Genomic DNA, 27,318 nt, shown 5'->3' with positions numbered 1-27,318 from the left:
TGGCAGGTGTCTCTCGCCTGGAGGGGCCAGTTGGCTGTTCCCTGGCTTCTGCTGTATAGGAGCTCCCTGAGACACCCATGTGGGAGAGGTCTCCTGCCTAGAGGTATGAGTCCCTTCTACCCTGGAGGCAGTGGTGTAGGAGCTCTCCCTTACACCCAGTTGGGAGGGTTCTGCAGCAAGGAGGAGTGAGTCTCCTCTACCCTGGCTACAGCACTGTCAGAGCAGCCCCCCATACCCACATTGGAGAGGTCTCCAATATGGAAGGGCGAGTCGCCTCTATCCTGGCTGCTGTGGAATATGACCACCCCTGACACCAAGGTGGGAAGAGTCTTTGACCTGGTGGGGCGAGTCTCCTCCAACCTGGCTCTGGTGGTATACGACATCCCCCAGACACCCAGGAGGTAGGGTTCTCCTGCCTGGAGGGGCGAGTTCACCTCACCTTGCATGTAGAGGTATATGAATTCCCTCAGACATCCAGCTTAAAGGTTTCTACTGCCTGGAGCGGTGAGTTCCTGTTATCCTGGCTGCAGCTGTATAGGAGCCCCCCTACAAACCCAGGAGGGAGGGGTCTCTTGCCTGGAGAGGGAAGTCCCCTCTACACTGGCTGAGGCACAATAAAAGCTAGCCTGGACACCAAAGTAGGAGGGGTCTCTCGCCTAGAGGAGCCAGTCTGCTCTACACAGGCTACATAGGTATAAGAGCTCTCACAAACAACCATGTCATTTTTCATTCACCCAGGTCAGAAGCTAGTGCTTTGCTCTCCATTACTGGGCTCAGCTCCTAGCTTTATCCCCTGGCTGCACTTCTCCAGGACCCTATCCATGTCCCTTGGTTTTAGACCCCTTTTACTGGCCCCCTCTTATGACTCACCTCTATTCCCCTTATGCTGAGGTATTGTGGCACTGCCCAGACCCTCTGCTCCCCCTGATTCTTTCTAGCCTGGGCTCTTCAAATAGGTCCTGGCTGCCCATTGACCCCACCCCAAACTCTGCAACACAGGTATCACCTCACAGTGCCCACTTTTGCCCCTCTTTTGGTCCAGGACCCTCTCTGAGGATCTACTCACCTGGAGCAGAGGAGTGGAATTGGCTGGCCTCTACACCCAGAATGCTTCCAGTGGGAAACACAGCCCTTCCACTAGCCTGTGTCCCTTTTGTTGCCTGAAACTTGATGCCTGGCAGTTAACATGTGACATGCTCCAACCCAGCCCTGAGATATCCCCTCCCTCCTCTCCAGTGCCCTCTCGCCTTGCATGCTGCCTCTACCCCAACCTAGCCTTCCCTAACCTTGGTCTATTGCTCTCAGGTCCCAGGGTCAGGCTGCTTGCCTGAGCCCCTGACAACTTTTTTCACGTCCTTTAGAGTAGCATGGAGTTTCTTTGTATTGGGTCTAACCTGGGGGTCTCTTGCTTATGCCTGCCAGCAGGGTCCCCTAGGTGCCCCTTGCACTTTTCTCTGTCTTTTGGTCCTCGTGCAACCCTTTCATCGCCTTCCCTTCGCGAATTCCCCTGGCACTTGTGGGTCTCCTTCTCTTTTGGTCTCTCATTCATGATTGGTCTTCTGGGTCCCTTTCCTGGGCTGCTGGCTTGGGTCCTGGGTCTCGCCCCTCTGAGCACCCACCAATATTCCCCACCCTGCCCTCCAGTTGCCCTCCTCCATTCCCCATTCCTTTCCAGGCATCCTTTGCCAGGTCCCTGGCCCTGGATTCTAATCTGGGCCAGAGCACCATATGGGAAACAGAGCTCTGCCCCTTGCCTAGGCCCATGCTCTTTCGGTACTTAATTCTGCACCCAGAACCCTGTCACCTGGCAGTGGCCCTAGGCCTGTACCTACCTTCCCCTGTTGGCTCCCCTGCCTTCGCACCCAAGTCTTGTCCACTGTCCTGAGCACCCTGCTCCAGCCACAGCCCTTGGCTCTCCATTCCCTGTCCTGGCTCCTTGATGGAGCCTCTGATGCCCCTTGTTTCCCAGAGCATGCCTGGGAATTGACTGTGGGCCTCTTGCTTAGGCTGCTTCCCTGTTCCTCTTGGTGTCCCTTCAATGCAGTCCACTAGTGCTGCCCGCCTGCCCAGCCCTGCCCTTCCCTGTTCTCTCCTGGCATGGACCTCCTCTAGGTCCTAACTTGGGTTCGTGTTTGAGTTCCAGGCCCTAGCCCACCAGCTCCCATCCTCTGGCCCTTCCCGCTGTGCCCTTATTTGGCCCTCATTTTGTTCCTGTCCATTTCAAGCCCCCTTTCTTTATCCCTTTCCCAGCATTCACACCCACACCAGGGGAGTGGACCTGGCCTATTGGCCCCCCTGGCTCCCTAAGGGAAAATGTAGCCCTTCCCCTTGCCTGGGCCCTTTGGCCTCTTTCAACCCGGGTCCTGCTCCCCAACCCTGATACCTATCCATGGACCTAGGCCTTGAGCCTTCCTCCCTGTATGCCACAAGCTCCCCACTCTCCTCTCTGTAACCTCCCTAGCACTGCTCTAGTCCAGGTGCCTCCTTGAGTATCTACTTACCTGGGGCAGAGGAGTGAAATTGGCCCACTTCTGTGACCTGAAGTTTCCTATGGGAAACTGAGCCCAGCCCCTCACCTGGGTTCCTTTGGCTGCCAGAACACTTGACACCTGCCAATAGACGTGGGCCTTGTGCGGACCTTCCTCTTCTTGATCCCATTCCTTCCCTCCCCTGTCCTCTCCCCTTACATGCTGCCCCTGACCCAACCCAGCCCTCCAAAACCCTGACCCTTTGTGCTCCAGTCTTCAGGCCTGGTTCCTTGCCTGGGCCCATGACTGTGTTCATTCATTGTGTGGGATAGTGTCACATGGCTTTACATGGTATCTCTTTGTGTGGGGTCGGACGCGGGGACCCCTTTCTTGTGATATCTAACTCACTCCCCTGGTGCCCCTTGTGCCGACCCCCCACCTACCACCTATCTCCTCATCCTCAAATGACCCATTCTGCTTCCCTTCTTTCCCTTTGTGTGGTCCCTTGCTTCTTGGATCCTCATCATCTTGGGTCAGGTCGGTAGCTATCCGGGACTCCTTGCTTGGTTCCTGGATCTTGCCCCTCTCCACACCCACTGTTAACTTGTTTGGAGCCCTCCAATTGCCTTCTTCCTACCCCCCTTCTCTTGCCAGCCACCTTTGCCAGTCTCTGGTCCTGGATTCTCATCTGTGCCAGTGTGCCTTATAGGAAAGAGAGCCCTGCTCCTGGGCTGGGGCCTTTGCTCTCCATGGGCCCTTGGTCCTGCCCCCAGAACCCTGAAATCTGGCAGTGGCCCTGGGCTTGGAGCCTGTGTCTGCCCTGTTAAATCCCCTGCCTTCTCTCCCCACCCTTTTCCACTTACCTGAGACCCCTGACACAGCCCTTGACTCTTCATTCCATGGCCTGGCTCCTCAATGGAGTCTCTGATGGTCCTTCTTGCTCAGTGTATCCTTGGGCTTGGTGTGCGGGCCCCTCTCTAGGGCTGTTTCCCTGCTCCCCTTGGATTACCTGCACTACAGTACCCTAGTGCAGCACCACCTTACCGGCCCCACCCTTTCTTGCTGTCCCCTGACCTGGGCCCTTCTCTAGGTACCTAACCTGGGGTCTGTGCTTGTATTCTGTCCCACATTCCACCCACACCAGACCTCTGGCCCTTCACGCTGTGCCCTCCTTTGGCCCTCTTGTCCTCCCTGTAATTGCTAGGCCCCTTTTCCTGATTTCTTTCCTAGGATACTCACATAGGCCAGGAGACTAGACCAGGCCTCTTGGCCCTGGAGGCTCCATTTTGTTAAACATAGCCCTTCCACTTGCATAGGCCAATTGGCCTCCCTCAGCCCGGGTCCTGCTCCCAGATGCTGACACCTTGCAGTGGGCCCAAGCTTTAAGTCTCCCTCCTTTACTCCACCAGGCCCCTGCCTTGCCTCCCTCCCCTCACTAGGCCTGTCCATTTTCATGTGCCTATGGCCCCGGCCCTTGCACTTCCCTCTCCATTCCTAGTCCTGGCTCCTTGCTTGAGCCCCTGCTGCCCTTCTTGAGGACCCTGCTCTTGTAGCTTGATTTCTGGCCCCTTACTCGGGGCCCTGATATGCCTCCCCTTTGTTTTCCTTCTGCTGTGCTATCCTGGCACTGTCCGGACTTTTCCCTTCACTGCTTCTGCCTTGACTGGGCTCCTTGATTGGGTCCATCTTCACATTGATTTTCCCCAAATCCAGACGAAAGGAATTTCCTCACAGTCTCCTCCTTTGGCCCTCCTTTGCTTCTGTTCCCTCTCTGAGGATCTACTCAGCCAGGGCAGAATACTGAGCCCTACATCCTCAAATATCCCTATGGAAACACAGCCCTTACCTTGCCTGATCCCCCTCGCTGCCAGAAACCTAACACCTGGTAGTGGAACTGTGCTTTGCACCAGATATGCCCTGCGCCATTCCCTCCCTTTCCTCACCTGCCCTCTGGCCTTCAGTGTTTCTACAACACCAACCCAGCCCTCCCTGACCCTGAACATTCAACTGAGCCCCTGACTGTGTGCCTGAGTCACTTGACATCCTGTGCCTCTGCCTGGTGTCATTGTGTATTGGGCCCCCTAGCATGTTTCTCTTGCTTTGCCCTGTGCTTCCAGCTGACTCCTCCTTCTCATGTCACCCTTTCTTCCCATCCCCTTGTGTTTTAACTGGATGACCCCAGGAGCCTCCTGCTCTTTGGGTCACTCATTTTTGGTCAGTGGGGTGAGACCCTTGCCTGGTCTCCTTGCTTGGTTGTGGCTCTGGGCCTTCTCTGCACCCACCGTGGCCCAGCGCCATGCCCTCCCTCTTCCTGGGCCCTGTCCCTTGTCAGGCCCCCTTTGCCTGTTCAATGGCCCTGGATTCTCATCTGGGCCAAGGCACCATTTGGAAAACAGAACGCTGCCCCTCACCTGGGCCCCTTGCTCTCTTTGGCCCTTGGTCTTGAAAACGGAACTTGGACACTTGGCAGTGGCCATGGGCCTTGAGCCTGCCTGTCGCCTCTCAGATCCCCTGCCTATCTCCCTGGTCCTGTATACTGTCCTTAGCTGCCTGCCCCAGCGTTGACCCTCAGCTCTCACTTCCCTGGCCTGGCTCCTCCCTGGAGCCTCCAGTGCCCCTTCTTGCTCCCAGTGTCCCTGGGCTTTGACTTTGCGACCCTCACTTGCACCGATTTTCTGCTTCCCTTGGATTCCATTCCTTGCAGAACCCTAGCTATGCACATCTGCCCTGTCCTGCCCTTTCCTTCTCTTCCCTGTCATGGTACCACATCTAGGTCCCTATCCTGGTCTCCTTTTGGGGTCCTGGCCCCCAACCCAAGAAGCCATGTTCTCTGGCCTATTCTGCTGTGCCCTTCTTTGGACCTCTTGTTGTCCCTGTCCCTGTCCCTGCCCCTTTGCCTGATCCCTTTACTAGGATTCACACCAGGGCCAGGGACTTGACCTGGCCTTTTGGCTCTTTGAGCTCCCTTTGGAAAAATGTAGCCCTGCCCCTTGCCTGAGCCCTTTGGCCTCCATCACCAGGGCCCTACTCCCCATTCCTAACACCTAGCAGTGGACCTGGTCTTTGAGCCCTCTACTCCCTGCGCCACCTACTCCCATTTCTATTCTCTCTCCCCTCCCCAGTTTTGTCTGTTTTCATGAGACATGGGCCTAGGTCCTGCCTTTTGGCTCTCCATTCTTTTGTCTCTTCCCTTGCTGAATCCCTGGCTACCATTCTGGAGGATCCTGTCAATGTCCCGTGTTTTCAGGCCCATTTTTCTGGCCCACTCCTGGGCCTCCCTTCTGTTCCCCATGTACTCTAGTATCCGGGCACTGCCCAGACACTCCCCTCCCCCTGTGTCTCCCTAGCCTGGGAAACGTCAAAGGGATCCTGGCACCCACCGACCCCGACCCCAATTCTGGATGCAAGGTATCCCCTCAAAATGCCCTCCTTTGGCCCTCCTTTGGTACTGGTCTCTCTGACAGGTTCTACTCACCTAAGGCAGAGGAGTGGAATTGGCTGGCCTCTGGGCCCTGAAGGCCTCCTATGGGAAATGCAGCCATGCCTCTCTCCTGGGCCCCCTTAGCCTTCCAAACCTTGACACCTGGCAGTGGACTTGGGCCTTCCACTGACATTGCCCTGTGTAATCATCTCCCTTCCCTCCCCTATCATCTAGCCTTGCATGATGCCCTTACTGCAACCTAGCCCTCTCTAACCCTGAGGTTCCGCGCTCCAGTTTCCGGACCTGGCTGTTTGCCTGAGCCCTGGTCCCTGTTTATCGTGTTGTGTGGCATCGCAAGTTGTCACTTTGCCTTGGGGAGTACCTGGAGTTCCTTGTTTGGGCCCCTTAGTGCACACCACTGAGTGCCCTTTTCTCTGCCCTCTGTTTCCACATCCTAGCACCAACCCTTCCTCTCCTGCCACTTGCCCTTTCCCCTGGAATTCTGACCTCCTGCTTCTTGGGTTTCTAATGCTCTGTTGGTGGGATTGGTCCCTTGCCTGGGATCCTGGCTTGGGTCCTGGCTCTTGCCCATCTCTGCACCCACCACCACCCCCCACTCTCCCTTCCCATCATTCTTCCCATGGCTCCTGTCTGGGCAGGGCACCTCATGGGAAAGAGAGCCCTGTCACTAGCTTGGGTCTCTTGCTCTCCCTGGGCCCTTGGTCCTACTCTTGGAAAACTGAGTCCTGGCAATGGCCCTGGGCCTGGAGCCTGCCTCCCCAGTACCGTAACCCCTGCCTTCCGTCCTCTGCCATGTCCACTGTCCTGATCCCCCAGCCCCAGGCCTGACCCTTGTCTCTTGATTTCCTGGCCTGTCTCCTCACTTCGGGGGCCCCTCATTCGGGCTGCTTCCCTACTCCCTTGGATTCCCTGCATGACAGAACCCTAGTGCCACCTTCCTTCCCAGTCCCATTCTTCCCTGCTCTTTCAGGATGGGGCCCTCCTCTATGTCTCTAGCCTGGTATCCCTGCTGGGGTCCTGGCCCCCACCCCATCAACAGGCATCCTCAGGCACTTCCTGCTGTGCCCTTCTAGGGACCTCCTGTTGTCACTGTCCCTGTCGTGCCCCTTTTCCTGATCCCTTTACCAGGATGCTCACCAGGGCCAGGGGACTAGGTCTGGCCTTTGGCCCTGTGGGCTCTCTTATCAAAAATGTAGCCCTTCCCCTTTTTCTGGACGCTTTGCCCTCCCTCAGCCCGAGCCCTGCTCCCCAAATCTGAAATCCATCAGTGCAGTTGGGCCTTGAGCCCTCCTCACCCTGTGCTACCTGTGGACCTTTCTCCCCTCCCTCCCCTCTATGGCCCTGTCTGTTTGCATGGGACCCCTGCCCGGAACAACACACTCAGATCTCCATTACTGGACCTGGCTCCTTATTTGAGGCCATCCTTCTCCAGGACTCTGTCCCTTTCCCTTGATTTCAAGCCCCTTTATTGAGCCCCCTCCTGTGCCTCCCCTCTATTCTCCTTGTATTGAAGTGTCATCCCTTCCTCCAAAGAAAAGTCTTAACTGGTTTTCTCCAGCATTCTTCACCATGGCTCTTTGTAGGACTCTCAGCAAAAGAGTCTCTGCAAAAGAGTTCAGTGTATACTAATTTCCTATTTTCCTATTGCCATGATTTACTTGGCCACTGGCCAAGAAGATACCAGCACTCCAGATGCTGGTCACCCCTTACTAGATTTTCACAAACATATCCAGTATAGTAGATTGTAGAAATGTGCAAACAAGGCTGCTGTCCTTGAGCTGGGCCTCACAGAGATGTCTACATGTTTTAAGATATGTTACCAACTGGGCTTCATGTTAACAACTGGCAGGGAGAGGAAAAATGGGGAAAAGAAGTTCTCCCCCCCATCTCAGGAGTTTTCCTTGAACAGTTAACTTGCCCAAAAAAAGTGAAAAAAAAAAGCTGCTTTTATATGAACTTTTTTAGACTGTGAACTTTTGAACCCCTCCCATTTCATGCTGGGTATAAAATTCTGAAACTGCCTGAAATCAGGGTTCAGGGGATTTATTGATTACAGCAAAAGCTGTGCCCTCTGAACCTGACTGCAGCCAAATAAAACTGTTTCCTGCTATCTTTGGTGCCTTGCCTCCTTTGTCCCTACAACATTGGTCCCTAGTGTGGTCTCCTTTATGAAGTCCTGGCCTGCACTCCATCAACATGCTTCCTCTGGCCTTTCACGCTGTACCCTCCTTCATCCCTCCTATTATCCCTGTCTCTGCTGGGCCCCTTTTCAAGATGACTTTCCCAGGATGCTCACAAGGTGCAGGGGACTGGAACTGGGCATTTGGCCCTGTGGGCTCCCTTTGGGAAAACGAAGTTGTGCCCCTGGCTTGGGACTTTGGACTCTCTGCCCAGGCCCTGCTCCTCAATCCTGATACCCAGCAGAGAACCGGGGCCTTGACCCTTACTCTCACTGCATCACCCAATACCCTTCCTCCCCATTCTCCCCTCCCCAGCTCTGTCTGTTTCCATGGGACCCAGGACCGGGTCCTGGTACTGGGCTCCCCATTCTTGGGACTCACTCCTTGCTGGAGCCCCCACTCACCCTTCTCCAGGGCCATGTACCTGTCCCTTGATTTCAGGCCCCTTGCGTGGCCCCCTTCCTGTGCCTCTCCTCTGTTCCCCGTGTACTGTGTTATTTTGTCTATTACAGGACCCTCACCTTCCCCTGCTTCACCGAAGCCTGGTCTTCTCCAATGGTTGCTGGTCCCCACAGACACCCCCCCCATCATGGACCAAAGGGAATTGTCACATTTCCCTCCTTTGGTTCTTGTCTCTCTCTGAGAATCTGCTCATCTGGGGCAGAGGAGTGGAATTGGCTGGCCTCTGGGCCCTGAAGGATTCCTACGGGCAACACAGCCCTGCCTCTGGCCTAGGCCACCTTTGACGCCCAAATTTGACAACTGGCAGTAGACTTGGGCCTAGTAATGACCTTGATCTGGGTGATCCCCTACGTTTCCTCTCCTGCCCTCTAGCCTTACAAGCTGCCCCTAAGCCAACCCAGCCCTCCTTCATCCTTACAATTCACCCTACAGTCCCCTGGCCTGGCTGCCAGCCTGAGCTCCTTAATCCATTACTCATATTGTGTTCCTTTCTGTGGTGTCTCTTCCTGTAGTGTTGTCCTGGGTGCCTCTTGATTTGGCCCCCTAGTGCACTCCCCTCTGTGCCCTTTGTGCAGCCCCCTGTTTCTCATCCTAGTGCCAATCCTAACTCTCCTTCTCCTAGCACTTTTTCCTGGAGCAGGGGCCTCCTGCTCATTAAGTCACTGATACCTTTTGGCAGGGTTGGTCCCTTACCTGGGATCCTTGATTGGGTCCTGACTCTTGCCCCTCTCTAAACACACTGCGACCTACACTGTACCCTTGCATAGCACTCCTCCTGACCCCTGGCCCTTGCCAGGCCCTTTGGCCTAGTCCCTGGCCCTTGATCCTCATCTGGGCCAGGGCACTTTATGGGAAACAGAACACTGACCCTTGACTTGGCTACTTGTACTCCCTAGGCCCTTGGGGCAGCACCAGGAAATCTGACACATGGCAGTGGCACTGGGCCTTGTGCCTCACCCCTGCTTTTGGATCCCCTGCCTTACCTCCCCAGCACTGTCCACTATCCTGAGCCACCTGCCCCAGCGCTGGCACTTGGCTCTCCATTCCTTGGACTGGCTCCTTTCTTGAGCCTCTGGGGGTTCTTCTCGCTCTGTGCTTCCCTGGGCTTGAACTGTGGGCCTCACTGTGGCTGCTTCCCTGCTTCCCTTGGTTTCACTGCATCTCACAACCCTAGTGCAACCCCTGCCTGCCTGGCCCACCCTTCCCTGCTCTCCCCTAGAATGGGCCCTCCTCTAGATCTCTAGCCTGGGCTCTTTTCTACAGTCCTGGCCCACACCAAAAAACACCCTTCTTCCAGAACTTCACACTGTGCCCTCCTTCAGCTCTCCTGTTGTCCTTGTTCCTTCTGGATTCTTTTTCCAAATCCCTTTCCCAGGATGCTCACCAGAGCCAGGGGCTGAAACTGGGATGTTTAGTCATGCAGGCTTCCTTTGGGAAAAGGTAGAAGTGCTCCTTGCCTGGGGTCTTTGGCCTCCTTCAGCCTGGGTCCTGCTACTAAATCCTGACACCCTGCAGAGAATCTAGGCCTTGAGCTCTTTTCTCCCTGTGCCACAGGTTCCCTTACTCCCCTTTCTCCCCATATACTGCCACAACTGGGATAGAGGGGACTCTCCCTTCCAGATGAGAGACCACTCCCACCTGGGTGTAGGGGAAGCTCTTAAAGCCCAGCAGCCATGGTACAGGAGACTTCTTCTTTGATGTGGGGACATCTCCCACCTGGATGTTGGGGAAAGCTTCTATAATGCTGCAGCCAGGGTACAGGGCACTCACCACTATAGACGGGAGACCCTTCACACCTGCGTGTTTTGGGGAACTCAAAACATCCACAGCCAGGATAGAGGTGACTCACACCTCCAGTCCCCTCTAGCCTAGCTAACTTGGTATACAAGCTCCCTGCAACACCCAGGTGGGAGTGATCTCCCACCTGGAGAGGCAAGTCCCCTCTACCCTGGCTGTGGGGGTATAGGAGTACCCCCTGACACCCAAGTGAAAGGCATCTCTGGCTAGTCCCCTCTAGCCTGGCTGCAGCTGTATAGGAGCTTCCCCATCACCCAGGTGGAAGGGCACTTCCAATTAGAGGGGTGAGTCCCCTCTACCCTGGCTAGACGGGTATACAAGCCCCAGCACCAGACACCTAGGTGGAATATGTCTCCTTCCTGAAGGAGCTAGTCCCCTCTACCCTGACTACAATGGTATAGGAGCTCCCCTTGACACCCAGGTAGGAGGGGTCTTCTACCAGGAGGGTCAAGTCCCCTCTTCCCTGGCTTGATTGGTATAGCAGCTCCACCCCCCTTACCCAGATGTGAAGGGTCTCCTGCCTGGAGAGAAGAGTCTCCACAACCCTAGCTGCAATGGTATAGAAGCTTCCACCACACACCCATGTGGGTGGGTCTCCTACCTGAAGGGGTGAGTCCCCTCTACGCTGGCTGCAGTGGTTTACTAGCTTTGCCTGACACACAGGTTGGATTGGGCTCTTGCCTGGAGGGGCTAGTCCCCTCAACCCTGGCTGCGGTGATAAAAGATATTCCCCTGACACCCAGGTGAGAGGGTCACCAGCCTGGAGAGGTGAATCCCTCTGACCCTGGTCTAGTGGCATAGGAGCTCCTGGCTACACCCATGTGGGAGGGCTCTCCTACCTCAAGGGGTGAGTCCCCGCTACCCTGCCTGTGGCAGTATATGAACTCCCCTGACAACCAGGTGGAAGGGATCTTCCACCTGGAGAGTCAAGTCCACTCTCCCCTGGCTCTGGAGGTGTAGGAGCTCCCCCCACACCTAGATTATGTGGTCTCCTGACTGGAGAGGCAAGTCCCCTCCATATTGGTTGTGGAGGTATACAAGCTTCCTTAAACATCTAGGTGGGAGAGATCTCCTGCGTGGAGCAATGAGTCCCCTCTATCCTGGCTGTGGCAGTATACAAGCTCTCACAGACACCCAAGTGGGAGGGTTATCCCACCTGGAGGGGCAATTTTTCTGTACACTGGCTAAGGCGGTATACAAGTGCCCCCCTACACATAGGTGGGAGTGGTCTTCCGCATGGACAGGTGAGTCCCCTCTACCCTGGCTTTAGCAGTATACAAGCTCCCCCGACACCAGGTGGGAGGAGTATCTCACCTGGAAGGGCAAGGCCCCTCTACTTTAGCTCTTGCTATATAAAATTTCCCATGACACCCAGGTGGGAGGGGTCTTCCACCTGCAGGGGCATGTTCCCTCTACCCTGTCTGCTGCAGTAATCAAGCTCCCCTGGACACCCAGATGGGAGGGGTGTCTCAACTGGAGGGTTGAGTCCCCTCTACCCTGGCTGCAGATGTGTAGGAGCTCATGCAGACCCAGGTGGGACAGTTATCCCGATTGGAAGGGAAAGTCCACTCTACCCTGATTGCAGTGGTATAGGAACTCCCTGCTGAAACCCAGGAGGGAGGGTTCTCCCCGCTAGAGGTGCAAGTCCCCTCTACCTTGGCTCCTGTGTTATAGGACATCCCTTGACATGCAATTGGAAGGAATCTCCGGCCAGAGGCCTGGAGTACCCTGTACCCTGCTGCAGTGGGATAAAAGCTCCCCAGGACACCCAGGTGGAGGAGGACTCCTGTCTGGAGGACAGAGTTCCCTCTACCCTGATGCAGTGGTATTGGAGCTCCCCTGGTGGAAGAGGGCTCCCATCTGGAGGATAGAGTTCCCTCCACCCCAACTGGAGTGGTATAGGAGCTCCGCCCCCTACACCAAGGTGGGAAGGGTCTCCCACCTAGAGGTGTGACTTCCCTCTACCCTGCCTGAGGGGGTTTACCAGCTCTCCCAGATACACAGGTGGGAGGGGTCTCCCACCTGTAGGGGTGATTCCCCTCTACCCTGGCTGCTACAGTAATCAAGCTCCCCCAGACCCCCAAGTGGGAGGGGTCACCTGACTGGAAGAGCAAGTTGTTTCTTCCCTGGCTGCAGCGGAATAGGAACTCCCTCTGACATGCAGGTGGGAGGGTTCTTCTGTCTAGACGAGGGAGTCCCCTCTACCCTGGCTCAGCAGTGTAGGTGCTCCACAGGACACCCAGGTGGAAGGGGTCTCTTTCCTGGAGGGGTGAGTCTCCTCTTCCCTGGCTGCAGTGGTATAATATCTGCCCTTGAAACCCAGGTGGGAGAGAACTCAGGACTGGAGGGGAGAGTCCCCTCTACCCTGGCTGTGGCTCTATAGAATCTCCCTCCCACACACCCTGGTGGGTAGGGGTCTAACACCTGGATGAGCAAGTCCCCTCTACACTTGCTGTGATTTTATGGACTATCCCCCTGACACACAGGTGGGAAGGGTCTCCCGACTGGAGTAGCAAGTACCATCTAGCCTAGTTGTGGAGGTATACAAGCTGCCCCAGACCCCAGGTGGGAGGGGTCTCCTGCATGTAGGATCCAGTCCACTCTATTCTAGCTATGGCAGTATATGAGCTCCCACTGACACTCTGGTGAGAGGGGTTTCCCGCCAGGAGGGGCAAGTACTTTCTACCATGGCTAGAGTAGTATATGAACTCCAGATGACACCCTGGTTGGAGGGCTCTCCTGCCTGGAAGGGCAAGTCCACACTAATATGGCTGCAGTGGTATAGGAACTCCCCTGCAACCAGGTGGGAGGGTCTCCCGCCTGAAGGGGCGAGTCCCTTCAACCCTGTCTTCGAGGGTATAAGAGCCCCCTCCTACCCCCAGTAGGAGGGATCTCCCGCCTGAGGGGTGAGTCATTGCTACCCAGGGTGCAGGTGTATAGGATCCCCCCTCGCCAGACACCCATGTGGGAGGGGTCTTCTACCTAGAGGAGCGAGTCCCTTCTAGCCTTGGTAAGGCAGTATAAGAGTTAACCCCATTCACAGGTGGGAGGTATCTCTTGCCTGGAGGTACAAGTCACCTCTACCATAGCTGTTGGTGTATATGAGCTCCACCTGATACCCAGGTGAGAAGGGAAATCCGCCTGGAGGGGCGAGTCCCCTCTAGCCTGGCTAAGGATATATAGGATTTATTCCCATTCCCAGGTGGGAGTTGTTTCTCACCTGGAGATGCGAGTTCCCCTCTACCCTGGCTGCTGGGCTATATGAGCTCCACCTGACACCTAGGTGGGCGGGGTCTTCCACTTGGAGAGGCGAGTCCACTCTACACTGGCTAGGAGGGGTCTCCAATATAGAGGTCTAATCCCCTCTACCCTGGCAGCTACAGTATAAGAGCTCCCCCTGACACGCTGGTGGGAGGGGTCTCCCGCCTGGAGGAGCAAGAACCCTCTACCCTGGCTGCTGTAGTATATGAGATCCCCTGACACCCTGGTGGGACAAATCTCCTTCCTGGTGGGGCGAGTCCCCTCTACCCTAGCTAAGGTTTTATACAAACTCCCAGGTATACCCAGGTGGGAGGGGTCTCCTTCCTGGAGGGGCGAGTCTCCACTACCCTGGCTACAATGGTATATGAGCTCCTCCACCCACACCCAGGTGGGTGTGGTCTCCCACCTGTAGGGGCAAGTCCCCTCAACCTTGGCTTGCTCAGTATACTAGCTCCACCTGACACCCAGGTGGGAGGGGTCTCCCATCTGGAGTGGTGAGTTTCCCCTACCCTTCCTGAGGCTATATAGGAGCTTCCCTGGACACCCAGGTGGCTGGAGCCTGGAGGGGTGCATCCCCTCTACTTTAGCTGTGGAGGTACAAGAGGTCCCCCTGACACTGAGGTGAGAGGAGTATGCTTCCTGGAAGTGCGAATCCCCTCTACCTGGTCTTGGTAGGATAAAAGTTCCCCTGACACCCTGGCAGGATCTCCCGCCTAAAGCAAGGAATCCCCTCTACCCTAGCTGTGCAGGTATACAAACTTCCCCAGACACCAAGTTGGGTGTGGTTTCCCAACTGGAGGGGTGAGTCCCCTCTACCCTGGCTTTAGTGCTATACAAGCTATACAAGACCCCAGCACCCAGGTGGAAGGGGTCTCCCACCTGGAGGGGAAAGTCCCCTCTACATTGGCTGGTGCCATATAAGAACTCCCAGGACACCCACACAGGAGGCGTCTCCCAACTAGAGGAGCAAGTCCCCTCTAACCTGGATGGGAAGTATTGGAGCTCCCCCAGTCACCCAGGTGAGAGGGGCTTCCTGACTGGAGATTTGAGTCCCCTCTAACCTGGCTGTAGTGGTATGGGAGCTCCCCAGACTCCAGGTGGGAGGGTTCTTCACCTGGCAGGGCAAGTGCCCTCTACCCTAGCTGTGGTGGTATATGAGCTTCCCTCCACATCCAGAGTGGAGGGGTCTTCACCTGGAGAGTTGAGTCCCCTTTCACCTGAATGCAGGTGTATATAAGATCCCCACAACACTCAGGTGGGAGGGGTCTCCTGCCTGGAGGCACGAGTCCCCTCTACCCTAGTTGGAGTGCTGTACTAACTTTCCAGACAACCAGTTGGGAGGCGTCTCCTTCCTAGATGGGCAAATCCCCTTTACCCTGCCTGCAGAGGTATACAAGTTCCCCCAGACACCCAGGTGAAAGGGTATCCCTCCTAGAGGGATGAGTCCCTGTTACTCTGGCTCCAGCTCTATAGGAACCCCCTGTACAAACCCAGGTGTGAGGGGTCTCTTGCCTATAGGGGCGATTCCCTGCTACTCTAGCTGTACCTAGATATGAGCTCCCCCTGAAACCCAGGTGAAAGTGGTATGCTGCCTGGAGGGGCTGGTGCCTTCTACCCTGGCTGCACCTGATTATGAGACATGCCCCTATGGGCACCCAAGTGGAAGAGATCTCATTACTGGAGGGGTTGATTCTCCTCTGCATGGGCTGAGGCAGTATAAAATGTAGCCTGGACACCAAGGTGGGAAGGGACTTTGCCGGGAGGAGCCAGTCCAATCTCCCCAGGCTGTAGAGGTACAAGAGCTCCCACAGACAACCATGTCCTATTTCAGTCACGCAGGCCTAGGTGCTAGCACTTGGCTCTCCATTACTGGGCCTGGCTCCTTTTCTCAGTGCCTGGCTGCCTTTCTCGAGGTCCAGTCCATTGGTTTAAGGCCCCTGTTACCAACCCCCTCCTGTGCATCCACTCTGATTCCCTCATGATGTGGTATTCTGGCAATGCCTGGACCCTTTGCCCCACTACTTCTCCAAGCCTATGCTGCTTAAATGGGTCCTGGCAGCCTGACCCACCCCCGCTTCCACACACCAGGTATCCCATCACAGTATCCTCTTTGGCCCGTCCTTTGGTCCTTGTAGCTCTCTTAGGATCTATTCACCTGGGGGAAGAGGAGCAGAAATGGCACGCCTCTGTGCCCTGAATTCTCCCTATGAAAAACACAGCCCTGCCACTTGCCTGAGTCCTATTCACTGCCTGAAGCTGGAGGCCTGGCATTTAACATGGACTTGCTCCAACCCAGCCCTGAGTCACCCTCTTCCTTCCCTCTGGCCTTCCATGCTGCCCCTACTGCAACCAGGCCTTCCTAAACCCATCACTTTGTGCTTCAATCCCTGGGGCTGGGTGTTCACCTGAGACCCTAACTGTGTTACTCATGGCCCTTGGCAGAGCAAGGAGTTTCTTTTTGTTGGGTCTGACCTGGGGGCCCCTTGCTTGGGCCTGCCAGTGGACTCCCCTAGGTGCCCCTTGGCTTCTCTTGGTCCTCATGCAGCCCCTTCCTCCCCTTCACATTGCACCTTTTTCTGGCATTCACAGGTCTCCTGCTCCTTGAGACCTCATCACCATTGATTGGGTGAGTCCCTTGCCTGGACGCCTGGATTGGGTCCTGGGTCTTGCCCATATGGGCACCCACCCCACCAGCATGCATGCCGTCCCATCATCCTCATTCTGGCCCCATTTGTTTTTCTGGGCTCCTTTGCCAGGACCCTGACCATAGGTTCTTATCTCCTCCAGAGTGCCTTATGGGAAACAATGCCCTGGCCCTTGCCTGGGGCCCTTGATCTCCCTGGGGGCTTGGTCCTGCACCAGGAACCCTGAAACCTGGAGGTGGCCCTGGGCCTGGAGGCTGAAAGTCCCCTGCTAGATCCCCTGCCTTCCGTCTTGAATGTAATCCACTGTCCTGAGCGCCCAGCTCAAGCCCTGGCTCTTGGCTTTCTGTTCCCTGGCATGGCTTCTCACTTGATCCTCTAGTGGCCCTTCTTGCTCCTGGACTAGTGCAACTCTGCCTTCCCAATCTAGCTTTCCCTGCTCTCCCCTGGCCTAGGCCCTCTTCTAGGTCCCTTGCCTTGGTTCCTTGCTGAGGTTTTGGCCCTCACCCCACCCACACCCATCTTGCGGCCCTTCAGGCTGTGCCCTGCTTTGGCCCTCCTGTCCTTTCTGTCTCTGCCATTCCCGCCTTCCTGATCCCTTTCCCAGGATGCTCACTTGGGCCAGGCAACTCGATTTGGCATCTTGGCCCTGGGGGCTCCCTTTAGAAAACATAGCCCTGTCCCATCCCTGGGACCTTTGGCCTCTTGTTACTTGGGACCCTTATCACCACCCCTGACACCATGCAGTGGATCTGGGCCTTGAGCCATTCTCTCCCTGTGCCACCGATTCCACTTTCTCCCCTCCCGCTGCTCCCCCTCCAAGTTTCTTTTCATTCAATAAGGCTCAGGTGGTAGAACTTTGCTCTCCAGTACTAGGCGCAGTTCCTTGCTTGAGATGCTGAGCCATTCTCCCCCTTCTTGAGGACCCTTCCCTCTCCTTTAGATTCAGGCCACTTTTGCCTGCCCCTCTCCTGTGCCTCCCCTCTGATCCCCTCATACTGTTGTATGCTGGCACTGCCTGGATGCTCCGCAACCTCTGCTTATCCCTACCATGTTCTGCTGGAATGGGTCCTGCAGCCCACCGTCCCTCTTATTCACACCAGGTATCCCCTCACAGTACTCTCTTTGCCCTCCCGTAATTTGGTCCAGGTTCCTCTCTGAGGATCTACTCACCGGGGGTAGAGGAGCCAAATTGGCTTGCCTCTGTGCCCTGAATGCTCCCTATAGGAAACACAGCCCTGCCGCTCACTTGAGTCCCCCTCACTGCCTTAAACTTGAGGTCTGGCAATTAACATGGACTTTCTCCAAACAAGCCCTGAGCGATCCCCTTCCTTCTCTATAGTCTTCCATGCTGCCCCTACTGCAACTCAGGCCTCCCTAACTGTGTCCCTTTTTGCTTCAGTCCCTGGGCCTGGGCATTTGCCTGAGCCCTTGACCGCATTCCTCATGGCCCTTGGCAGAGAAGGGAGTCTCTTCATGTTAGGTCTATCCTTGGGGCCCACAGCTTGGGCCTGCCAGCGAACTCCACTAAGTGCCCCTTGGCTTCTTCTGGTCCACATGCAGCCCCTTCCTCCCCTTCGATTGTACCTTTTTGTCACATTCGCAGGTCTCGTGTTCCTTGGGCCCCCCATAACCATTGATTGGGTGGGTGCCTTGCCTGGGCACCTGGCTTGGGTCCTGCGTCTCACCCCTATCAGCACTTACCCTGACCCCCTTGTGTGCCCTCCTGTCACCCTCATTCTGGCCCCCTTCATTTTCCTGGCCTCCTTTGCCAGAACCCTGACCATAGGTTCTTATCTGATCCAGGGCGCCTTATGGGAAACAATGCCTGGCCCTCGCCTGGGGCCCTTGCTCTCCCTGGAGGCTTGGTCCAGCACGAGGAACTCTGAAACCTGGAAGTGGCCCTGGGCCTGGAGCCTAAATGCCCCCTTCTGGATCCCCTGCCTTTCTTCCCAAATGTAATCCACTGTCCTGAGCCCCGTGCACAAGCCCTGGCCCTTGGCTCTCTGTTCCCTGGCATGGCTTCTCACTTGAGCCTCTAGTTGCCCTTCTTGTCCACTGCTTTTCTGGGCATTGTCTGAGGGCCCCTCACTGGAGCTGCTTCCATGCTCCTCATGGCATTTCTGGAATGCAGTACTCTAGTGCAGCCCTGCTTTCCCCGCAAAGAGTTCCCTGCTCTCCACTGGACTGGACCCTCTTCTAGGTCCCTTGCCTGGGCTCCTTGCTGGGGTCCTGGCCCACACCCCACCCACACCCATCCTGCGGCCCTTCAGGCTGTGCCCTATTAAGGCCCTCCTGTCATTTCTGTCCCTGCCACACCCACTTTTCTAATCCGCTTCCCAGGATGCTCACCCGGGGCAGGCGACTTGATTTCTTCTTTTGGTCCTGGGTGCTTCCTTTGGAAAACATAGCCCTGCCTTTGCCTGGGCCCTTTGGACTCCCTTAAACAGGGCCCTGCTCTGGACGCCTGACACCTTGCAGTGGATCTGGTCCTTGAGTCGTTCTCCCCATCTGCCACCAACTCCACTTTCTCCCCTTCCGCTGTTCCACCTCCATGTTTCTTTTCATTCACCCAGGCCCAGGTGCTAGCATTGGGCTCTCCATTACTGGGCCTGGCTCCCTGCTTGAGACCCTGAGCTGTTCTCCTCCTTCTTGAAGACCCTTTCCCTGTCCCTTGGTTTCAGGCTCCTGTTGCCTGCTCCCTCCTATTCCTCCCCTCCTATCCACTCATGCTCTGGTATTCTGGCACTGCCTGGACCCTCCACTCCCCCTACTTCTCCCTACCCTGTGCTGCTGGAATGAGTCCTGCAGCCCACTCACCCCCACTTCCACATACCAGGTATCCCCTCACAGTACCCTCTTTGGTCCCTCCTTTGATCCAGATCCCTCTTTGAGGATCTTCTAACCTGTGGCAGAGGGTCAAAATTGTCTTGCCTCTGTGCCTGAATGCTGCCTATGGAAAACAAAGCCCTGCCACTCACCTGAGTCCTTTCACTTCCTGAACCTTGAGGCCTGACTCTTACCATGGATTTGATCCAACCAAGTACTGAACAATCCCCTCCCTTCCCTCCCCTGCCCTCTGGCCTTGCATGCCACCCATACCACAGCACAGCCCTCCCTTACCCCGATACTTTGTGCTCCATTCCCTGCACCTGTGCATTCTTCTGAGCCCCTGACCGTGTTCCTCATGGCCCTTGGCATAGCAAACAGTCTCTTAGTATTGCATTTGACATGGGAGCCCCTTGCTGGGGCCTGCCAGCGAGCTCCCTTATCTGCCCCTTGGCTTCTCCTGGTCCTCATGCAGCCCCTTACTCCCCTTCCCCTCATGCTTTTTTTCTGGTGTTTGCAGTTCTCCTGCTCCTTGTGTCCCCCATCACCATTGATCGGGTGGTTCCCTTGCCTGGGTTGGCTTGGTCCTGGGTCTCACCCCTATGTGCACCCACCCCAACCCCTTGCATGCCCTTCCATTGCCCTTCTTCTGGCTCCCTTCTTTTTCCAGGACCCTGGCAGTACATTCTCATCTGATCCAGGGTGCCTTATGAGAAACTGTCCTGCCTCTCATCTGGGCCCCATGGTCACCCTAGGTGCTTGGTCCAGCACCAGGAATCCTGAAACCTGGAGGTGGCCCTGGGCGTGGAGCCTGACTGTCTCCTGCTGGATCCCCTGCCTTCCTTTCCAAATGTATTCCACTGTCCTGAGCCCCCTGCTGAAGCCATGGCCCTTGGCTCTCTGTTCCCTTGACTGGCTTCTGGCTTGATATTCTGGTGGCCCTTCTTGCTCACTGCTTTTCTGGACATTGTCTGAAGTCCCCTCGCTGGGGCCGCTTCCCTGCTCCCATTGGCTTCACTGTACTACAGTACCCTAGTGCAGGCCTGCATTCCTGGCCCGGTGTTCCCTGCTCTCCCCTGGCCTGGGCTCTCCTCTTGGTCCCTTGCTTGTTCTCCTTGCTTGACTCCTGGCTCCCAACCCACCCACACGAGTCTTGCGGCCCATCATGATGTGCCCTCCTTCTGCCCCTGTGTCCTTTCTATCTCTGCCATGCCCAATTTTCTGATCCCCTTCCCAGGATACTTACCTGGGCCAGAGGATATGACCTTTGAGAAAACATAGCCCTGCCCCTTGCTTGGGCACTTTCTCCTCCCTCAGCCCGGGCCTTGCTCCTGAACCCTGAAACTCTGCCTTGGACTTGGACCTTGAGCCCTCCTCTCCTTGTGCCAGCCACTCCCCTTTCCCCCTTCCTATTCCATGTTTCTTTTCATTCACCCAGGCCTAGGTGCTAGCACTTAGCACTCCATTACTGGGCCCTGCCCCTTGCTTGAGTCCCTGGCCGCCAGAGGATTTGACATTTGGGAAAACATAGCCCTACTTCTTGCCTGGGCACTTTCACCTCCCTCAACCTGGGCGCTACTACTGAGCCCTGACACTCTGCTCTGGATCTGGGCCTTGAGTTCTCCTCCCTCATGCCAGCCACTCTGCTTTCTCCCCTCTTGCTCCTCCCTATGCGTGTTTCTTTTCATTCACCGAGCTCGGGTGCTAGAACTTTGCTCTCCATTATTGGACCTGTCTTCTTGCTTAAGTCCCTGGCTGCCCTTCTCGAGGACCTGATTCCTATCCCTTGGTTTTAGGCCCCTTTTTCCAGCCCCCTCCTGTGCCTCCCCCTGCCTTCAACCCGTTCCCCTCATGCTGTGGTATCCTGGCCCTGTACAGACCTTCAGCTACCCCTATTCACTCTAGCCTAGTCTCCTCAAATGGGTGCTACAGCACACTGACCTCCCCCCACACCTGTGCATGGCAGGTATCCCCTCACAGTACCCTCTTGCCCCTCATTGGTCCAGGTCCCTCTCTGAGGATCTACTCACCTGGGGCAGAGGAGTGGATTTGGCTGGTCTCTGCACCCTGAATGATCCCTATGGGAAACACAACCCTACCATTCACCTGAGTCCCCTTCACCACCTGTACCTTGAGGCCTGGTAGTTAACATGGGACTTGCTCCTACCCAGCCCTGAGTGATCTCCTCCCTTCCCTCCCCTGTCCTCTCAACTTGCATACTGCCCCTACCCCAACCCAGCCCTCCTTAACCCTGACCCTATTTGCTCCAGTCTCCAGGCCTGGGTGCTCGCCTGAGCCCCGAACCACATTCCTCGTGTCCCTGGGCATAGCATGGAGTCTCTTTGTGTTGTGACTGACCTGCGGCCCCTTACTTTGGAAACCCAGTAGGCTCACCTAGGTTACCCTTGCGCTTCCCACTGTCTCCTGGTCCTCAAGCATCTCCTACCTCCCTTCCCCTTGAGCATTTTTCGGGAACTTGCAAGTATCCTGTTCCTTGGGTCACTCATCTCAATCAGTTGGGTGGGTCCCTTGCATGGGAGCCTGTCTTGGGTCATGGCTTTTGTAGTACAGTGCACCCACCATGATCCCCTACCATGCACTTTCATCCCCCTCTTCCTGGCCTACTTCCCTTTTCTAGCCTATTTTGCCAGGTCCCTGGGCCTGGATTCAAATATAAGCCAGGGTGCCTTATGTGAAACAGAGCTCTGTCCTTCACCTGGGCCCCTTACTCTCACTGGGTGCTTGGTCCTCCACAAGGAAACCTGACACCTGGAGGTGGCCCTGGGCCTGGAGCCTGGTTGCACCTAGCTGGATCCCATGCCTTCCCTCCAAAATTTTTTCCAGTGTCATGACCCCCCTGCCCAAGCCCTGGCCCTTGGTTCTCTTTAACTTGGCCTGGCTGGTCGCTTGAGCCTCTGGTGGCCCTTATTGCTCACTGTATTTTGGGTATTGTCTGAGGGTCCCTTGCTGGTGCTGCTTCCCTTCTCCCCTTGGCATTCCTGGACCGCAGTACCCTAGTGCAGCCCTGCTTTACCAGCTCAGCATTCTCCTCTCTCTGCTGCTGGGCCCTTCTCTAGGAACCTTACTTGGGATCCTTGCTGGGGTCCTGGTGCCCACCCCACCCACACCAATCGTGTGGCCCTTCTGGCTGTGCCCTCCTTTGGCCTCCCTGTCACTTCTGTCTCTGCCATGCCCGCTTTCATGATCTCCTTCCCAGGATGCTTACCTGGGCCTGGTGACTTGACCTGGCCTCTTGGCCCTGGGGGCTCCCTTTGGGAAAACGTATCCCTGACCCTTCCTTGGGTCCTTTGACTTCCCTTAGCTGGGGCCGTGCTCCCGATCCCTGACACCCTGCAGTGGACCCGGGACTTGCACCCTTTTCTCTCTGTGCCACCCACTCCACTTTCTCGCATCCCACTACTCCCCCTCCATGTTTCTTTTCATTCACCCAGGACCAGGTGCTAGCACTTGGCTCTCCATTATTGGGCCTGGCTCCTTGCCTGAGACCCTTGGTACTCTTCTTTATTTCCCTTTCCTTGTTCCTTGGTTTCAGGCCCCTGTTGCCAGCCCCCTCCTGTGCCTCCCCTCTGATACTCTCATTTTGTGATATCCTGGCACTTCCCAGACCCTCTGCACCGCCTGATTCTCCCTAGCCTATCTGCTTGAATGGGTCCTGGCAGCCTGACCCACCCCCCACAAACTACTGTACACCAGGTATCCCCTCACAGTACATTCTTTGGCCCCTCCTTTGTACCCTCTCTGTGGATCTACTTACCTGGGGCAGAGGAGCGGAATTGGCTCGCCTCTGTGCCCTGAATGCTCCCTATGGGAAACATAGCCCTTCCACTCGCATGAATCCACTTCACTGCCTGAAACTTGTGGCCTGGCACTTAAAATGGGATTTGCTCCAACCCAGCCATAAGTGATTCCATGCCTTCTCTCCCCTGCCCTCTGTCCTTGCATGCTGCCCCTACCCCAACCCAGCCTTCCCTGTTGCAGGCCCTTGGTGCTCCTGTCCCTGTCTTATGTGCCCCCTTGAGCCCCCGACACTTTCCTCATGTCCCTTTGCACAGCGTGGAGTTTCTTCATGTTGGATCCGAACTAGGGTTCCCTTGCTTGGGCCCACCAGAGGGCACCCCTAGGTGCCCCTTGAGCTTCCCTCTGTCTCATGGTCCTTGTGCAGCTCATCCTCTCCATCCCCTGGGCCTTCCTGTTGGTCCCTAGTGTGGGCTCCTTTCTGGAGTCCTGGCCTACACCCCATGAACACCCTTTCTTTTTCCTTTCACACTGTACCATCCTTCATCTCTCCTGTTGTCCCTGTTCCTGCTGGGCCCCTTTTCAAGATCCCTTCCCCAGGATGCTCACAAGGTCCAGGGGACTGGAACTGGGCATTTGGCCCTGTGGGCTCCCTTTGGGAAAACGTAGCTGTGCCCGTTGCATGGGATTTTGGATTCTCCCTGCCCAGGCCCTGCTCCTAGATCCTGACACCCAGCAGTGAACCTGGGCCTTGAACCCTCCTCTCCCTGTGACACACACTACCCTTGCTCTCTTTTCTCCCCTCTCCAGCCCTGTCTGTTTTCATAGGTCCCAGTACTGGGTCCCAGCACTTGGCTCCCCATCTTGGGCCTGGCTCCTTGTTGGAGGCCCTGGTTGCCCTTCTTGAGGAACCTGTCCCTGTTCCTTGATTTCAGACCCCTTCCTTGGCCCCCTCCTGTTCCTCCCCTCTTTTCCCCTTGTACTGAGGTATTTTGTTTTTGCCAGTATCCTGCCTTCCCCCTGCTTCTCCCTAGCCTTATCTCCTCCAATGGTTACTGGCTCCCCATTGACACTCCCCCCAATCCTGGACAAAATGTATCCTTCACATTGCCCTTCTTTTGTCCTGGCAAAGGAGTAAAATTGGCTGGCCTCTGGGTCCTGATGAATCCCTATGGGCAACACAGCCCTGCCCCATGCCTGGGCCCCCTTTGCTGTCCAAAATTGACAACTGGAAGTGGACTTGGGCCTAATGAAGCCCTTGCCCTTGGTGATCCCCTCCCTTCCCTCTCCTGCCTTCTAGCCTTGCAAGCTGCCCCTAAGCCAACCCAGCCCTTCCTAACACTGACCCTTCACTCTATACTCCCATGGCCTAGCTACAAGCTTGAGCTCCTTACTGCATTACTTGGGTTGTGTTGCTTCCTTTGGTGTCTCTTCATGTCATGTCTGACTTGTGTGCCCCTTTATTTGGCCCCGAAGCTTGATCCCCTCTGTGCCCTTTCACAGCGCTCTCTCTCCTCATCCTAGCGCTGATCCCACCTCTTCTTCCCCTACCACTTTTTTTCTTGAGCAGGGGCCTCCTGCTCTTTGTGTCCCTAATAAATTTTGGTTGGGTCGGTCCCTTACCTGTGCTCCTTGATTGGGTCCTGGCTCTTGCCCCTCTCTGCTCCCACCGAGACCCCCCACTGTGTCCTCACATCACACTCCTCCTGGCCCCTGGCCCTTGCCAGGCCTTTTGGACTGGTCCATGGCCCTTGATCCTCATCTGGGCCAGGGCACCTTATGGGAAACAGAACCCTGACCTTCAACTGGGCTATTTACTCTACCTAGGCCCTTGGGGAAGCACCAGGAACCCTGACACCTAGCAGTGGCACTGGGCCTAAACCCTGCTGGATCCCCTGCCTTTCCTCCTGAGCCTTGTCCACCGTCCTGAGCTCCCTGGTCCAGTGCAGGCACTTGGCTGTCCATTCCCTGGACTGGCTCCTCTCTTGAGCCTCTGTGGGTCCTTCTTGCTCCTTGATTCCCTGGCTTGAACTGTGGGCCTCACTGGGGCTGTTTCCCCACTCCCCTTGTCTTCCCTGCATCTCAGAACCATAAGCATTGAAATTTAAATATAATGCTTGTTTATGAGTAATATTGATTTTTATATATGGTTGAACATTGTTATTTCTATTATTGATGTTAATTATAGTACCAGTACTGCAGTTATCTTTTGCTTTAGCATAGTGGGCTATGAAATTAAGTCATTTTTGTCCATTTGCCTTTATTTTTTAATAATTTTTATAACTAATAAGAGAGAAACCCTATTAAGTTGAAAATAAAAATTCATTAAGTATAAAGATGCAATAGTTGACATAGTTCTTAGGAATATTTAAAAATACCTCTTCTGCTAATACCATTTTCTCCATGTTTTCTGTCTTGACAAGATCCCTGAACTGTAGACAGCCCCACACTTAATGATAAAAATCTTATCTTTTCTCTTTATGCTTTCATGTACCTATTATTATATCTGTTAGTTGTAGGCTATGAAACTTCTAAACTAATGGGAAAAACATTTTTTTTTCTTTTGGTACTGGGAATTTAACTTAGGGCCCCGTATGTATATGCTAGGCAAGTGCTCTATTGCTGAGCTATATGTATAGACCTAATGTGAAATATTAAGTTTAGAAATAACTTAATTCTGGAACTTCAGAATTATGTGACATAAATAAATGTCTGTTCCTGTTCTATATATAAGATAGGTTTATATTCTTCTAATTGGGCTAGTGTGGTATACCCCTATCTCTTTATTTTATGAGAAGTGGGAAAAATACCTGTAACAAGTAGTAGAGAAAAGCCTTTGCTTCTAAGATTCATTTTATTTTTTTAAATATTTATTTTTTTAGTGATAGTTGGACACAATACCTTTATTTTTATTTATTTATTTTTATGTGGTGCTGAGGATCGAACCCAGGCCCTCGCACGTGCAAGGTGAATACTTTACCAATAAGCCACAAACCCAGCCCATTAAGATACATTTTATTATTGTGTTTTACATCATAATTTTTCTGTAATTGGAAAAGCTTTCAAAATGCAGAAAAAATGTAGGGAAAAATGTAGCATATGCCTGTGAACCTACCATCCATATTTAATGAAGTTAATATTTTGCCATGTTTGGCTTGAGCTTTGTTTAGAAATTAAAATATTTCAGACAACCCAGTTACCTTCTCCCTAATCTCATTACCTACACTCCACCTCTCATAACTTTGAGGGAATCTTTGTTCTGTACTATAATTGGTGTGTATTTTTCCTTCTTATTTTAATACTTTTACTGTACTTTGTGTCCATCATAATATGTAGAAATATTTGTTTCTCCTTAGAATGTGGCATTGTTTTTGAGATTTGCTAGCAAATCTCAAGACCTCATAATTATGTCGATCTAAATTCATTGCAGTGTCATTTGATTAGAGAAATACCACAGTGTGTTAATTTTTTAAGTAGTTACGAGTGTGACCATAGCCAATCAACTAATACATGCATGTTAATTATGTATTTAACATTCATTCATGTTTCTTCAATTTTCTATATTCAGGCTCGTGAAGTTATTATGTCTCAACATTATGATGCTAAGGCAGACTTGTGGAGCACAGGAACAGTGATATATCCATGCCTAGTTGGAAAACCACCTTTTCAGGTAGCCTGATTTTTTCTTTATGTCCTCAGTTTTGGAATCTTCTCATTTTGTAGTTGCCTTTGACTTATAAAATGAATACCTTGAAAGCAGTGTTTTGGGATCCTTTGTGACTTACTTTGATTTTGTTCCAGGAAGAAACTGCTATGGTCAGCTAGAACATCTTTTGCTTTTCATTTATCTGCCTGCCTTTTGTAATTAGACTGGGCATGAAAGCTGGAGGATGTTTTCCAGGCTAGAGAAAACTGGCTGGAGTCTAGCAGTGGTGGGAGGTGGGTGTGAATATTGACAAAAGCACTTTCTGCTTAGTCTGGTTTTGTGGTCTTAGAATCCATGTGAGGATTGGAGCTGATCTGGGAGATCCTTGGAAATCCTATCTCCAACTCTGACAATGTTGGGTGAGAGGGAGTTAATTGTTGAGGTTTTTTTGTAAATTACTTTGGGTTTTTCTTCTTTTTCCCTACCATCCTGTAAAGAAGTGGCCTTACAGATAATAATTATGATGAATTTTGTTGAGTTCATATTTCGATGTTATAATTTCTTAGTTACAAAGATTTTTTTTTAATCTGAAAACTTGGAACAAAGTGAAATTATTTGCCCAAAATGTTTTAAACAAAATCAGTGAAACCATTTTAATAATTTCTAATTTTCCAATCTAATTTGTATGTAGAGTCAGTTTCACTAATCCTGCAGCTCTTGCTATAAGGATGCTATTTATTCCTATGGAGATTTTGGATAGTGCCAGTATACTTAGTTCCTTTCCTTGAATTCTTTGAAGGTCCTAAGTTAAATACACTTCTATTTTACACAATAA

The 27,318-nt window shown here is 54.0% G+C and overlaps 1 protein-coding gene across 1 annotated transcript in view; it reads left to right on the top strand.

Annotated features, from left to right (window-relative positions):
• The first annotated feature begins 297 nt into the window (after positions 1-297).
• The window catches only part of LOC139702433 (serine/threonine-protein kinase ULK2-like), a 110,870-nt gene continuing 83,849 nt past the window's right edge, over positions 298-27,318 (top strand). The window contains 5 exon segments of the mRNA XM_071603536.1: positions 298-401; positions 939-999; positions 1,676-1,773; positions 5,816-5,876; positions 26,406-26,507. Of these exon segments, the coding sequence (XP_071459637.1) occupies positions 298-401; positions 939-999; positions 1,676-1,773; positions 5,816-5,876; positions 26,406-26,507 (426 nt within the window).

The sequence above is a fragment of the Marmota flaviventris genome, chromosome 17 (genome assembly GCF_047511675.1).
Source record: "Marmota flaviventris isolate mMarFla1 chromosome 17, mMarFla1.hap1, whole genome shotgun sequence".
NCBI lineage: Eukaryota > Metazoa > Chordata > Mammalia > Rodentia > Sciuridae > Marmota > Marmota flaviventris.
Note: the sequence above shows the minus strand (reverse complement) of the source record. Positions and strands in the feature narration are given on the sequence as shown.